This window comes from Cetorhinus maximus, chromosome 11 (genome assembly GCF_964194155.1).
Source record: "Cetorhinus maximus chromosome 11, sCetMax3.hap1.1, whole genome shotgun sequence".
Classification (NCBI taxonomy): domain Eukaryota; kingdom Metazoa; phylum Chordata; class Chondrichthyes; order Lamniformes; family Cetorhinidae; genus Cetorhinus; species Cetorhinus maximus.
The window spans coordinates 21,690,485-21,706,092 of record NC_135889.1 but is presented as its reverse complement, the minus strand read 5'-3'; the positions used below and the strand labels follow the sequence as shown (position 1 = coordinate 21,706,092).

Below are 15,608 nucleotides of genomic sequence, written 5' to 3'. Positions count from 1 at the left end.
GCTAACCTTCGAAGGGCATATTAACCAAAGACAAACTTTCATTTCTCAACCTCATTTAAATCATGCTGCAAGTTCCATTTTGAAGCACAGGAAAAGCTTCCAGTTATTTTGTGTTTTGTTGACAATTAGAATTATAAACATTCTAATGGACAGCGTCAGAGAGCGGAGAAAGAAATAGAAGCATATCTTTCCTCACCCTCAGGAAACAAGTGAACACAGACAAAACACAACTACAGATATTGGAAATCTGAAATAAAAACAAAATATTGAAACACTCAGCAAGCCAGGCAGGATCTGTGGAAAGAACAGACAAGTTGTGGACCCTTCATTAGAATGCTAAACACCTTGTCTATCCTCTCCAAGAGACTGCCTGGGTATTTTAAGTTGATTATAGTGTATCAGCGGTTAAAGGGAAAAGGGTTGGGGTAGGAAGGCAAAGGAACCGGGGACACGATGGAACAGAGGTGATGGGTGAAGTACAAGTAGTGAAGGGAAGGAAGCTGCTGAGGAACACACAAATAAATTCCAACAAAAACTGCAAGCTACATTCCTCAGAGGTTCCAGACACCATCATGACACTCACCACCTCACACTTGAAGGAAAAGAGAGGCAGAGCAACGGGGAAAGCAGCAACACAAAAGTGGAGACAAATAGGAGATCAAATTCTTCAAATTTACATATAGTTATGAACAGGAGCTGGAGAGACACAGACAGTTGTCTGACAAGTCAGTTTTGGCTGGTGCAGAATGTTTCAACAATTGTGGTTAACTTCTAAAAATACATTGCATGACTTTGTTGCTGTTGAGTTTAGAGAAAGAATATGTAAAAATGATTATTTTCCTAAGATGACACTGGATCAAGTGGTGCACTACCAGGAGCATTTTTGCCGTGTTGTTAGGTTTGAGGATGCAAAATATATGCATCTGATATCAGTGCAGAGATTGTAATAACCTGAAAGAAACTAGAGGATGTTGTGACAACCCTTGACCTAGAAGCAGTACCAACAGGAAAGAAGTTAAGATACAGAAGCCATTCAGACAGACAAAGAGCTGCAACAGGGGAAGAACATGAAAGGCACATTTACAAGGAGCAATTAAAATGATAGAAAGCCGAAGACATGCTTGAAACAGAGCTTGTGAATTGGACAATTCTATGGCTACGCTTTGGTGTTGCCAAAGCCCACCAGCCCATTTCATGAGATTTATTAATGGTTCCAGATAAAGGAGTCTCTGGGGAATCTGTGCCATCAAGACTCATCAACCTAGCTAAGGAGGTTCTGTAGAAGTGTGCTGTTTAGGTGACGACTGTTTCTAGGGAACTCTGATGGAGGGCACCTACCATTGCAAGTGACTCAAGGATCAAACCCATCAAGTTAGAAAAATGAAAGATCCTATATTCCAGAGGCGGAGTTGCAAAGACACATTGTGCCACATTTGTGAGGGGAGTGATACGAATGCTTGTAATCTCGTGAGATAGTCTTTGTTGTGTCTGCTGTTCCATGTGTAATTTGCCTGTTAATTAATATTTAACTTACGTGGATTCTGATTTGCATTAAAGTAAAAGTTATAACAAGTGAAATCTAGTTGGTAATTTCTTCATTTGAGGGTCATGCAGAAAATTGGTTTTTTGGTTTACAGTTCCCCATCTGGGATCATAATGCTTATAATTGATCGTTGTGTAAAATGTGCAGAAGTCAGACATGCAAAGTTAGTGGATGAGGATGAGGAGACAGGAGCAGTGAAAAACCTGGTTTAATGGGATTCTTTCATTTTTTTTAAGCAATCAATAATTCACAGATTTTGCATTTCAGGTCTTTTTCATTTAATCTTGTCCCGCAGCTAAAACTAACTTACTTTAGAATATATCAACAAGTGACAATGATATTCCAGCTTTGTTCTTATCCTGACCAAGCTGCTGAACAGCAGTTTAGAGTTGTTAAATGAGCCAAGGTGATTTAAAAGGGTTGAAAGATCCAGAGTAATGATCAAAAATATTAAATAAAACATTCTAATCAATATCACAAAATGCCTGCTAATGTGGGGTCAGTTTTGACAGGGGCTCTAAGCTCTCTCCATCAGCCCCCTAACCCTTTTCCTGCACTTCTATTCCAATTGAGATTTAGCTGACACACTGGCTACTCCAGCTGCACATTGGGAAGACCAAAGCAATTATCTTTAGCTCCCATCACAAACTCCATACCATACGCCACTGACTCTATCCTCATCTCTGACCACTGTCTCAGGCTGAACCAGACCGCTTGCAATCTTAACATTCTGCTCAACAGCAACTAGTGAATCCTCTCCACTGCAAAGATTGCCTCATTCCACCTCCTTGCCAATGTCAACCTCTATTCTTACTTCAGCTCATCCACCACCAAACTTCATCTATTATACCAATGCTCTTCTGGCTGATTGTCTATTTTCTACGTCCTGAAAATTTTAAATCAAATTTCTGTCAGTATTCCATCCCACCACAAGTCATGCCCGTCCATCAAACTTAACCTCACTGAACTGCATTGAATCCTGGTTCCCAACTTAAACCTAGAGTGCTTATTCTTATGTTTAAACCATTTTCCCCCTACATTGAAGATGTATAAATGCAAAATGCTGTTGCACTGACAGAGCAACCCGGTCTCCAATGTCCAAGCTCAGCACCAATTGCCTTAAAGATCTCTTTCTAGTCTCAGCATCAGTATCAACACAAAAGCATTAATCCTGATTATCAGCATTAGCTTACAATTCTTAATTTTTGGCTCAACTGGAGAAAAGTTAATTTATGTTTTAAAGAATCACAGAATTGCTACAGCACAGAAGACGACCATTCAGCCCGTCGTGTCTACACCGCATTTCCGAAGGAGCAATTCACTGAGTTCCACTCCCCCGCCTTCTCCCTGTAGCCCTGCACATTCTCCCTTTTCAGATAACAATCTAATTCCCTCTTGAATGCATCGATTGAACTGGTCTCCACTCCGCCCTCAGGCAGTGCTTTCCAGATCTTAACCACATGCTGGGAGAAAAAGTTTTTCCTTATGTCACCATTGTTTCTCCTGTGCCACCTTGTTCTCAATCCTTCCACCAATAGGAACAGCTTTTCCCCATCTACTCTGTCTATACCCCTCATGATTTTGAATACCTCTGTCAAATCTCATCTCAACCTTCTCTTCTCCAAGGGAAAATGTCTACCTACGCAACTGAAGTTCCTCAACCCTGGGACCAGTCTTGTAAATTTCTTCTGCACTTTGTCTAATGCCTTCATATCCTTCCTAAAGTGTGGGACCCAGAACTGGATACAAAACTCCAGCTGGGGCCAAACCAATGTTCTACACAAGTTTAACATAAGTTCCTTGCTTTTATATTCTATACCCCAATTACTAAAGCCTAGGATGCAGTCTGCTTTATAAACTGTGATCTCAACCTGACCAGAAGCTCTCTGCAGTGTTAATTAGAAGCTTCCTTGGACTAAGTTTGAGCCCAATCCTCACTAAAATTCCCACAAAGATGGGACAATTAGAAACTAAAACCAGGACCCTTCACAGCATGTAAAAATTCCCATGAATATATTCCCAATTTAAACTGATTATAAACTTACGTGTCCACAATATGGCAAGACCACCTTGCATTCACATAGCATCTTTAAATAAGGAAAACATTCAAAAGTATTACACAAGAGCATAATCAGACGAAAATGGACACTAACCCAAAGCAGCAGATATTAAAGGTAGGTGACTAAAAGCATGGTCAAAGAAGTAATTTCTGGAATGTTTTAAAGGAGGAGAGAAGGACAAAGATGCAGAGTTTAGAGCTTAGATGGCTGAAGGCATGGCCAGCAATGTGGAGCAATGGAAGTAGGTCATGTACAAGATAGCAGAATTGGAGGAACGGAGAGTTCTTGGAGCTCGCAGAGATTAGAGATGGGGGCATCCGTAAGGCCACAGAAGGATTTGAACACAAGGACAATGGGATGTAGGTCAGCATTTCAGTGAGTACAGGGTAATAGTGAGTGGGACTTTCCACAGCTTAGAATACAGACAGAAGAGTTTTGGATGAGTTGCAGTTTATGAAAGGTGGGATAACAGCCAGGACAGCGCAGGAATAATCATGACTGAGGGTAACAAAAGGTATGCATGGAAGTTTTACCAGCAGAAAAGTTGAAGCAGGGTCAAAGATGTGCAATGCTGTGGAGGTGGAAACAGGTAGATTTTCTGATGAAGCGGATCTGGGGTCAGATGTTCAACTGAGGGTTAAATTGGATGGCAGTTTGGTTCAGCCTAAATAAACGGCAGCAGTCGGGGGAATCTGTAGAATTAGGTTTCTGGCAAGGGATGAAGACATGGCTTCGTTCTTCTCACCTCTAATTGGAAGAATGTGGCTCGTTCAAAACTGGACGTCAGAGAAGCAGTCTGACAACAAAGAGGTAAGCCAAGGGGTCCAGAGAGGTGGTGGTGAGGTTGATTTAGCATATTCACTAGCCACGATGGAATTGTTGAGTGAAATCTTCGAAGGGCATTCCGTCTCTACTGGACAGCAGAGGAGAGATATCAGGAGAGGATGGTGAGCTCAACTGAGTTGAAAGCTCCAGCGAGGTCAAGGAGGTTGAAGTGCAACACGGTCAATCACAAAGGATGTCTTTTGTGATTTCGATTAAAGCTGTTTCAGTGATGTGGCAGAGGTGAAAATCTTATAGGAGAGGTTCAAATGTGGAATTACAGAAAAGATGGACTTTTTTTTTTAAAGGAGGTGACAATTCAAGCACTTTGGGGCAGTTGGAGATACAGCTTTAAGGCATTTTAATGAAAGGAATTACTCAACGGTTACGTCTTAAAACTTATTAGCAGGTTTAGAAATTTGTGTTTTTGCAGTATCAATTAGACACATTGAAAAATAATTAGTACCCCAATGACTCAGTTTATTTGGCGAGGAGCTAAGTCATAAAAATACAGCATCTCATCACATTAAAAATATCTCCAAATACTTCACAGTTAATTACTTTTGAAATGATTACACGGACAACACAGGAGCAATGCTGCTCCAGCAAATAAATAAATGAGCTTCGCAGGAATTGGTTGGACAAGGAATGCTGGTCAGAACACCAGGTCTCCCTACTTCTTGAATAATGCCCTGGGATCTTGAAAATCTACTTAAACCACTGGAGTACACACGGGACCTCAGTTTAACTTCTCACCTGAAAATCGACACCCGGAACAATGCAGCATCCTGGAATGGAAGCACCAGCCTCAGTTATGAGCTCAAACCCTGATACAGGCTTGTATCCTCAACCTCCTGACCCAGAAGCAAGTGCGGTACCACGTGGTCAAAATTCACAGCGCTTAGGAACAGATCAAACAACACCCCAGATCAATCTGGTCTCAGTTGAATTAGTTGGTCACTGGCAATTCAGCCAGTAGAACGTACCCCATACACATTCCTTCATTTCCAAAGCTTGCATAAAGCTGTAAGTTTAACTGCAGCACAAATGTAGTCATGAAATATTAACACATTGAGAGAAAACAATTATAATTTTAAAAAGATGTTACATTTTGTCCTAACAACATCGCATGGCCATAAATTGAGATAGTGGAAATCACGCATGGTTGCAGTTACTACTTTGAGAGATGTGATAATGCCCCTAGGTAAGATGAACTGCTACATGTTATCCAACCTGCAAACAAACAACAAGACCATTAATGGAAGGCACATTATTTTTGTTTTTGGTCAATTTATTTTCGTTTCAAATTTGTCAGTTTCTTTGGATAGTTAGGGAGGTCTTGTGGCGCAGTGAGTAGGTAGCATCCTTACCTCTGAGCCAGAAGCTGCAGGTTCAAGGCCCAAGACTTGATGGCCATGAAGGTGCTCATAACATGGCCAAACAGGTTGATTATCCACCTGCAGATCCTTCCAACACACCAATGGCAGATGGTAAGTGGGACACACTCTTGGTCAGCCATGCCTGATGTGGAGTGACACCCCTCAAGCTATAGCCTCTGGCTTCAGGCTTGCAACCATTCCAGGAAAAACAAGGTACAGAAAATAGATGTAAGCATGCTTTGTCTGCCTCTAGATGCAGGAAGTTTTCTAAGTATGGTTAGTTGATGGTTTCCATGGTATGCTTCACATTTTTAGCAAAATTAACACATAGCACAAATTTAACTTTAAACCGTGACCCAGCTATTGTCATGTTCATAATTTTGTCCATAACTGCATGATGTTCTGAAGCAGTTTTCAAAATTTTCTGTTGAAGTTTTGCTGCAAATATTGACACTGTTCAGATAAAATGTAAAAACTGACAGTTTCTGGTGCATTTGCAACCAGAGATATCCATAATCCAGGTGTAAAGCAATTGCATAGTATCAAAGTTAGAGTAAACTTGATCGTAAATTTTTGTACACTTCAAGTCTTGCCTGCATCTCTGTTTTTAATGCCCTTTTACCACACTGATTCCCTTCATATATTTATTTACAGAAACCTTTACTGTTAGCTTTGATAGCACTTCCAAGATTTTTTTCCCACTTCCGATGACATGCATTTAGACTACAATTGCTTCCTTGGACTTTCAGTGAATCAGCAATCATCAGCTCTCCCTTCAGAATTTCCATTCATTCACAAACAACTTCCTTGTCATTCATGACCTTACTGTGGATAATTACATTAGCATGACATTGATGGAAACTTAGCTTACAGATGGTAACACCTCCCCCTTCACTGAAGCCAACCTTCCTGACTTTACATTTTACTAATTGTCCCTCCCATACAACGACAGTGGTGCTATGACCAGTATCCCCAAGTTGCACCTTGGTCTCTCCCCTGCTCCTCTGGCACCTTCTCATCTTTCAAGTACCTAACTTGATTTCATCCCCTTTACCTGTTCTCCACCTTGTACCACTAGACCCGCCCCTCGTCCCAAAAGATTCGCACAGATATCCTCTCACCTTTCTTCTCTCAATCTTGGCACTGAACAACTCATCCTCAGTAATTTATATCTCCATTTTGCTTCACCTCTGATTTCGTTGTCTTCCTGTCCTTCCTTAGTTATTTCTTCATAACTTCTCCTGCCCATACTCTCAATCACCTTATCATCTGAAATTGTCTCTGTACTCCAGGGCCATCATCTCTGACCAATTCCTTGTATCCATCACCACCTATATTCACCTATCCCTTTCCTTCTGCATCCAACCCAAGAAAACCAACCCCTCCCATCCACCGCTCCTCCAAGTAACTTTCAACAACATTCCCACCACTCAACTTGCCAGCTTTTTGCCTTCCATTCACCAAAATATTTCTGCAGCTGATCTCTTAGCCACTTCCTCATGCCCAACATTGATGTCCTTATCCCTGGTTAAACCTCAACTCTGTCAATTAGATCGCTCCCCTTGGTACTGCCCCAGGGGGGCATATCTTGTTTCACCAATCTGGCTAGAACAAATAAAAACACCATCAGGCCTTTGCCAAAACTGCTCACTACTCCAGGTTTATCCTCAAAACCAAAAATAACCCCGGTTTCTTTTCCCCACTACTAGCCATCTCCTCAAACCTCACTCCCTCAGCAAGAATTGCAAAGACCTCAGACTTTTATTACTAACAGTGAGACCATTTACTTAGCTGCTTCTGTAATGTCACCTTCCCCCAAGGAGCACCCCCTACTCAAGCATTAATCCACATAATTTATTAACTTCTCTCCTAACTCTACTCATGCCCACTCTGAACTCATTGTTCATGAGACCTACCTGCTTTTGACTTTATTTCCACAAAACGGCTGAGCATGCAACTCACCATCCTAGCCCCATGCTATGTGGCATTATAAAATTATTTGTCTTCAGTTTGTTTCCTTTCTTTGCAAACTATAGCCCACTGTTCAAAAAAAAATCCATCCCAAACCATCTAGCCTTGCAAACAATAGCTCTATCTCCAACCTCCCTTCCTCTCCAAAGTCTTTTAAATGTGTGATGTCTCCTCCCAAATCCATATCCACCTTCCCTACAACTCACAGTCTGAATCCCTTCAATCAAGTTTTTGCCTCTGCTACAGCACTGAAACAGCCCTAATGAAATTTATAAATGATACCTTCTGTGACAACGACCCACACTATCCTTCCTTGTCTTGTCTGCTGTCTCTGAGAAAAGACCTCAAACTTTTTCAAGCCATTGACACTCATCTTCATCTTCCAATGCCACTTCGCTACTATCCAGCTCAGTGGAACTACCCTCACCAATTACCTCCTCGTCCTCAAAATGGTACCATTGTAGTCCCCCAATGATCTATCCTTGGGCCCATTTCTTCCGAATATACATGGTGCTCTGTGGTGAAGACATGGCATGAGGTGATACAGTATATTGTTAACACCCAGCTCCGCCTCCCCATCACCAACTTGACCCCCACATCCCCATCTGTTCGAATACTTCTATAACATCCAGTCTTGGATCAGTTACAATTTCCTCCAGCTGATCATTGGAGCGACTGAGGCAATCAACTTTGCTCCCTGCCACAAACTCTGTTCCCTATCCACTGATTCCATCCTTCCATAGCCACTGTATGGAACTGAACCATATTATTCGCAACCTCATTAATCAGAAATCAGTAATGGCAATCTTGGTTTCTGTTGTGCCATCTGGAGCCAGTTAATTCTAATTGATTGGGGAATTGAAACTGGAACCTTCTTGGTCCATATCGCACCAACCAACTGATATCAAGCAATGCCCTACTCCAGAAAACAAGGCAGTGAAGGAAAGAACTACAGAATAATCTTTAGAGCTTGTAATCTCTTATTTAGAGATATACATTATAAACATGCCCATAACTCAGCAACTGAAGTTTGTCTGTTCCTGTGTAAAGGAGTACAAGCTAATCCCCAGTTAATGCCCGCCACCTGAACACCATTACGTACTTAATTACTATACACTTAATACAGTGTTGAATGTGATTTTCATCATGCACCATTTTTGTCTGTTTTCTATCTATAGCCAAATGCAAGCATATTTTAGAAGACTGCATTAGAAACAACTAACTTAATAAAGGTTCTTCACTTCTTAGTTATGGCAACTTTCCAGAAGTTCAATATATCAAATGCCCTTTACACACAACTACAGATTCTAACCAGAACTGGTAACTTACCCACACAAGTACAGTTTACTCTTAATAATTAAAAGTGCTTGCACTACAAATATCAATTATCCAATAATTTGAATTAAGCAATGCAAACATTAGGGGGAATTCAGTACACAAAAATTTCATTTAGCTAATTTAGATTAAGTGACACACACAAAAAAGCACAATTAATTTTGGTTTCAATATTCTTAAATACAAAATGAACCCTGACAGGGATACAGTTATATTTGGGTTTCAAATACATAGATTTGAAGAAGAATTTGGAAGCGGTTTGAAGAATCTGGAGAGGTTCGAAGTACCGAATTGCAAGCCATCCAGAGCTCTCAAAACAAATTAAAAGCTCCAGCAAGTCAGAAAGCTTTACCAACAGGAAACACCCAAATTTAATGATTCAAATTCGCTCAAGTAGAGCCTTGAAATCACTTTCTATTTGCACCACCTAACAGAAATTTAAAAATGGCAGCAATGTGAATGAAACTATCCATCTGGCCTTTTTGTTTATGCATTCAAATGAGAACACACAGATTACAATGTGCGATCACCTAGCTGGTTCGCAATTAATGCTTACTGTTTTTAATGAAAAAAAAATCCTTCTTTATTTACTCAAAAATATGGCATCTAGAATTATCCCTCTCATTTTATAGAACATTGATGCTTGTGCAGATTAATGTTCGATTTTCAAAATTTTCTTTTCAATAGAATTGACAGTTGCAAGTTCACTTGCAACTCAAATTTTTATAGTGCTCCTAATCTTCAGACACTAAATATATATAGCTTATATAAAATAGACAAAGGAAAAAAATGGATTATTAGTTATAATATCAGTTTGTTACATAAGTTAATTCTGCACGAAGATAGAACAAACAAATTCTTAGTAAATCAGAATCAAAGCTGAAACAAGTACTCTGATTGAAGAGAATTACTTGCCAGTAATTCTGTTCCCAAGGAAGAGTCTCACTAGGGTCCAAGCGAATCCTAACCCAGTTTTGTATACCTGTATCAATGGCAGCTTTCAAAGCAAGTCATATTATTGCTGGAGAATTGGATACTTCCACTTTGAGCATCCAGTACCAGCAAACACTGGCAATTCCAAATATACTTTAGCCAAAAGCAGGTTAAAGCTCACCTCTACCCAACTGCAGAATCATGTCCATGACCCAACATGCCCTATCAAAACATCACTCCTGTTACACCCATGTCAATTTCCCATAATCTCCATTCTTGTTGCCTAAGTGAGTGGTGATTTGTGCTTGAATTGTGGGCAGTTTTTGCGGGACGCCTATCCAAAGTCATTCACATAGAAGCCTTACCTGGTTCCAGATGCAAACCCAAAAGGTGAAAAGTACAGAATACTAAAAGACTGCAGCACTCAGTTTGCCTCGATAACTTAAGTGGGATATCCTTTTGAGTTCTCCTGCGAGGGTGGTCTCACCCATGGTTTTCAATGGACTTCCTTTGATCTTTTTACAATGCTGACAGAAACCACCAACTCTGGGAAGCACATGGTATTTTCTAACACAGGCCAAAGCATAAGAAATAGAACTGTCAATAGTCATTTGACAGAGTACATATGCTCATCTTTATATTTGGCCAGAGAGCTCAACAATTATAAGTGGTCTTGTGAGAAGACACAAATTATAATTTGGACAACTGTGAGAAAGATCCATTCTGATGGGAAAAAAAATGATCAACCTATTATGTGGCATGAAGCTTCACTGTCCAAAGAGAATGCCACGGTTTAACAGATGCAACAAGCAAAGGCTCCATTAACTTTCTCAAAATACAAAAAAAAATTTCTATTATCCAGACAGCAGCCAATATGTCTAAAATTTGAATCATGAATGAACATAATTATGTCTTTGATACCCATATCTTGATACTTGTCCTTACCTGTCCATCTTTCTCATTCTCTCAAGCAGTTCAATTAGCCATGAATAGAACTGTTGCCACAGAACAAGTTACAACAACTTGTATTTATATAACGCCTTTAGTGTGGAAGACATCCCAAGGTGCATCAGAAGAGCATTGTCAAATAAAATTTGACGATGAGCCACATAGAGATGTTAGGACAGCTGACCAAAAGCTCAGTCAAAGGGTAGGTTCAAAGGAGTGTCTTTTGAGGAGAGGCGACTACCAATATGCGAGGGTTAAGGCAGGGAAATTCCATAGCTTGGGGTCTAAGCAAAGCCAACAATGGGTGATGAAAATGGTGATACTCAGAGTTGAAGCTTGAAGGTCTGCAAAATACACGTCATGCGTACAAATCTACTGATCAGTTCAGTAATGTTTGCACTTGTTGGACCAGAATTTTAATTGGTACGACTGTTCAGCTCTAAGAAAACAATTAAACGGATGAAGCACTTTTTTCTTATTCATCTATGGGATGTGGGCACCACTGGCAAGATCAGTGTTCATTGCCCATCTTTAATTACCCTCAAGGAAGTGGTAACGAGCCACCTTCTTGAACTGCTGCAGTTCATGTTGTGATGAAACCTATACTTAACAGGCTGAGCTTGAAGGTCGGAACTCTGATTCCCACGAACCTCAGGCCTTTCACGCACATGCAGTCCGGGTATTTTACGTTCTTCAGGCTGAGGACCAACCCTGTGCTGGCATAGAAGGGAGCAAGAAGAAAGGCGCAAAACCCAGGTGAGATGACCAGGAACGGAGTGCCATTGTCAATTAAGTGTCCCAGGAACAGGGACAAGGGAGGGGGAAAGGGAGAGGTCTCAAAAATAAGTCCCAGGTAAGGGACAAAGCCTGGGGCAGAAATAAGCCCCGTTAAGTTAAAAGAAAGAACCAGGCTAATAGACTTCTAATTCAAGAGAGAGCTGCAGGGAGCAGACTTTAACTGAAGAGGGCTAGAAAGAAATACTACTGCAAAATACAGATGCTGGAAATCTGAATCAAAAACAGAAAATGCTGGAAAAACTCAGCAGGTCTGATAGCATCTGCAGAGAAAGAAAAACAAAGTTAATGTTTCGAATCCGTATAACCCTTCTTCAGAGCTAGAGAGAAGCCCTGAAGATCCAGGAAGGCAGTCAAAGGTTGGTGAGCCCATGCTGCAGGTTGTTGAAGCAAAGGTACCCCTTTGGAGCAGTGGTGTTCTGCTTGGCATGGCCAAGATCTGAAACTGTGCTTGGAAGCTGAAGCTCAAGTGTACTTGGAGATCCAGGGGAAAGGAATCCTGAAAGGCGAGACTAAAGCCCTGCGAGGTGGGCCATTGTTGAAGCCATCAATGGGAGCAATATTTGGAGAGAATGCCAAAGCAAGATCTTCAAAAGGTGGAGATTGAAAACCCTCGTGAGAAAGACAAAGTTTCAGCGAGATGTGACAAACATCTGGTGGAATCTGGTCTGGTCGCATCTGTCATTTAATGTGTAATTTAATGAATTTAATGTCCGACCACAGTTTGCCTGTGAATTCACATGTACCTCATACTTATCCCAAATGTTAGAGTATAAGATAAATATTGTAAATTGTTTTATCTTTCTGAACTCGTATGGTAAAGTTCATTTTTGTTTGTTCCAAACCTATGGGATCTTGTGGCTTTATTCACTTAGTAAGCATCTTGAATGTCAAACTTTACCTACCTACTTTAAACAAAACGTTATTATCCCCTAACTGGATCTCCCCCCACGAAACAGGGTCTGGCCAAGAATCATAAATGTGGTATAGGTGTACACACAATGTTGCTAAGGAGGAATTTCTAGGATTTTGATCCAGTGACAGCGAAGGAACAGTGATATAGTTCCAAGTCAGGAAGGTGTGAGACTTGAAGGGGAAGTCACAGGTCAGGTAGTGGTGTTTCCACGCATCTGCTTCTTTTGTTCTTCTAGGTGGCAGAAGTTGAAGATTTAGAAGGTGCAGCCAAAGAAGCCTTGGCAAACTTCTGTAGCGCATCTTGTAGATAGTGAACATTTCTGCCACTGTGGGCACGGTGGAGGGAGTTAATATTTAAGGTGGTTGATGGGGTTCCATTCAAGCAGGTTGCTTTGTCCTGGATGGTGTTGAGCTTCTTGAGTGCTTTCTTGTGAAGGGCAGTCACTCTCACCGCTGGAATTCAGCTCCTTTGTCTATGTTTAGATCAGAACTGGACTGAGGCCTGGAGCTGAGTTTTCCCAGTGAAACCCAAACTGAGCACTGGTGAGCAGGTTATTGGTGATTAAGTGCCGCTTGACAGCACTGTCAACGACCCCTTCCATCACTTTGCTGATGACTGAGTGTAAACTGATGGTGTGGTAATTGACTGGATTGAACTTGTCCTGATTTTTGTGGAAATACCTGGGCAATTTTTCACAGTGTCAGGTAGATGCCAGTATTGGAGCTGTAACCAGAATAGCTTGGCTAGAGGTGCACTTAGTTCTGGAGCAGAAATCTTCAGCACTATAGCCAGGATGGTCAGGGCCTGCAGCCTTTGCTGTAACCAGTGCGCTCAGTCATTTCTTGAGATCACAATAAGTGAATCCAAGGGCCCAAGATTGGCATCTACGATGTTGGGGATGTCAGCAAGACGCAGAGATGGATCATCCACTCATGACTTCTGGCGGAAAATGGTTACAATGCTCCAACCACCTCCAAAAGTTGGATTTGAATCCAGGCCAGACGCATGAAGAAAAAGAAAAAAGTAATATTCATATCGAGAAAAGTAACCGAGCATATCATGCTCTTAATGACCTCAGACATCCCAAAATGCTTCACAGCTAATTAATTATTCTTCAATGCAGTCACTAATGTCATGTAGGGAAATGTGACAGCCAATTTAGGCACAGCAGGGTCCCAAAATCAGCAATGACGTAAATTGCCAATTTTAGTGTTGGTGGTTGAAGATCATTGCTGTCCAGGGCACCAGAGAGAACTCCCATGCTCTTGTTCATAATAGTGTCATGAGACCTTTTAAGTTTACTGAAGAGGGCAGATAGAACTTTGGTTTAACAACTTAGCCAAAAGACAGCACCTCCAACAATACAGTACTCGCAGCGTGACAGTGAAATGCCAGCTGAGAGTCTATGCTCCAGTCCTGGGGTGGGGCTTGAATCCGCCGTCAGAGTGAAGCAAACACCAGATCAAGACATACATTTCTTCCTGCAAGTCTCAGAAAGATGAAGTGAAATGAACTTGGGGTGCAGGAAACGTACCTGTGAAGGTTAAGTGCAAACCACTGTAAAAACACATCCTACCAAGCAATCTGGACCAGAACTATTTCGGTGTGCTGGGAAATTCAGTAGCTCTGGTCATGCAAGATAGGACCTCACTGTACAAAATTATATCAAAGATTGAGCAGCCATATCGATCTGGCTCACTGCAGCCGGACTCTATTTGTCACTACATGTGTTACAATGTTAATGATGTTGGCTTAAAATAGTATTAATCTCAAAGGCCTGGATCTCAGTCAACTCCCTCATAGGGGTGTAGGCATAAGCCATTCAGCCACCATTCCACAAGATGACATCAAATGGATACTTTCAGACCTTCACTAATGTAGGCTTGGGATAAGGAACCTATTTTACTTTGCTGTGGATGGTAATTTATACAGAAAGTCAACAGGGCAAAGGAGAGAATGTTTTTTTTAAAATACCATCTCATCCTGAAATATAGTACTCAATACTTAATTCTTACAAATATTCAATAGGTTTTCTGAAACTTTAAGGCTCCTCGCTTTTGTTGCTACCTATACCTGAAGTACACTTCTGGTTGCTGGAGATACAAATAACATGATGCACCTAACACCCATGAGATCTTACCTGTGATTGGATAATGGCTATATGGTTGCCATGGAAAGGAGATTGTCTCTCTTTATCTCGGTGGTGTCGACTGCTCTGTTTGCTGCGTTGAAGCTGTTGACGTAACTTTGCAATCTGGAAAAAAAAGTCAATGAGGTTAAGAAAGACTCATCTGTGTCCATAATTTTGAAAGGAGAGAAATGCTTTCAAACAACACTGACTAAGTTCTGCTGTATTAAAAGTTAAGAGACGGCCAAGTACTCTGCTGGGTCTTACAGTGAAATCACGGAAACGCTATCTACAGACAACCACCAACCAGGGTTGAATTATTGAGACATGCGAAGTTTTGACTGATTAATTTAAGGGATGAACAAGTAATTAGGCACAGCTTTCTTTTGGGAGATTAAATAAATAGGAATTAATTATAGGGCTGGTTACAGAGTAATGGAAAGCAGATTTGACAACTGTTTTTAATTCCTTACTTTGCATCTGACAATCATCGAGAATGTTTAATTTCCACCACAGTGACATCTACATTAATTTGTCTTCAAAACAGAATCAAACTGTCGAGAGGCTACTTAAAAATTCTCTAATTTTAGGGCTACCCATCATTACCACCGCCCCCCACAAAAAACAAATTTTCCCCAAAAGTGCAAAGTCACGATCGTTCTTCAGACACCTGCTTCCATGCTGTAGAGCATCGAAGTAGCCATTCGTGTGCAATCCGAGTGAATATTGGTAGCTTATTCAACGGTGGTGGGCTTTACAGCAGACTCCAACTGACCTT

At 41.0% G+C, this 15,608-nt stretch overlaps 1 protein-coding gene across 3 annotated transcripts in view; it reads right to left on the bottom strand.

Annotated features, from left to right (window-relative positions):
• LOC144686428 (protein FAM117B-like) overlaps positions 1 to 15,608 on the bottom strand; it is a 254,598-nt gene that overhangs the window by 89,945 nt on the left and 149,045 nt on the right. The window contains exons 4-5 of one of the 3 annotated variants that reach the window (XM_078551621.1): positions 14,843 to 14,956; positions 3,589 to 3,630 (exon numbers count right to left, since the gene is read on the bottom strand). The exons of 1 other annotated variant lie outside the window; for it this stretch is intronic. In XM_078551621.1, the coding sequence (XP_078407747.1) occupies positions 3,589 to 3,630; positions 14,843 to 14,956 (156 nt within the window). The remainder of the gene's footprint in view (positions 1 to 3,588; positions 3,631 to 14,842; positions 14,957 to 15,608) is intronic. One more of the 3 variants, XM_078551622.1, reaches the window with a different exon arrangement.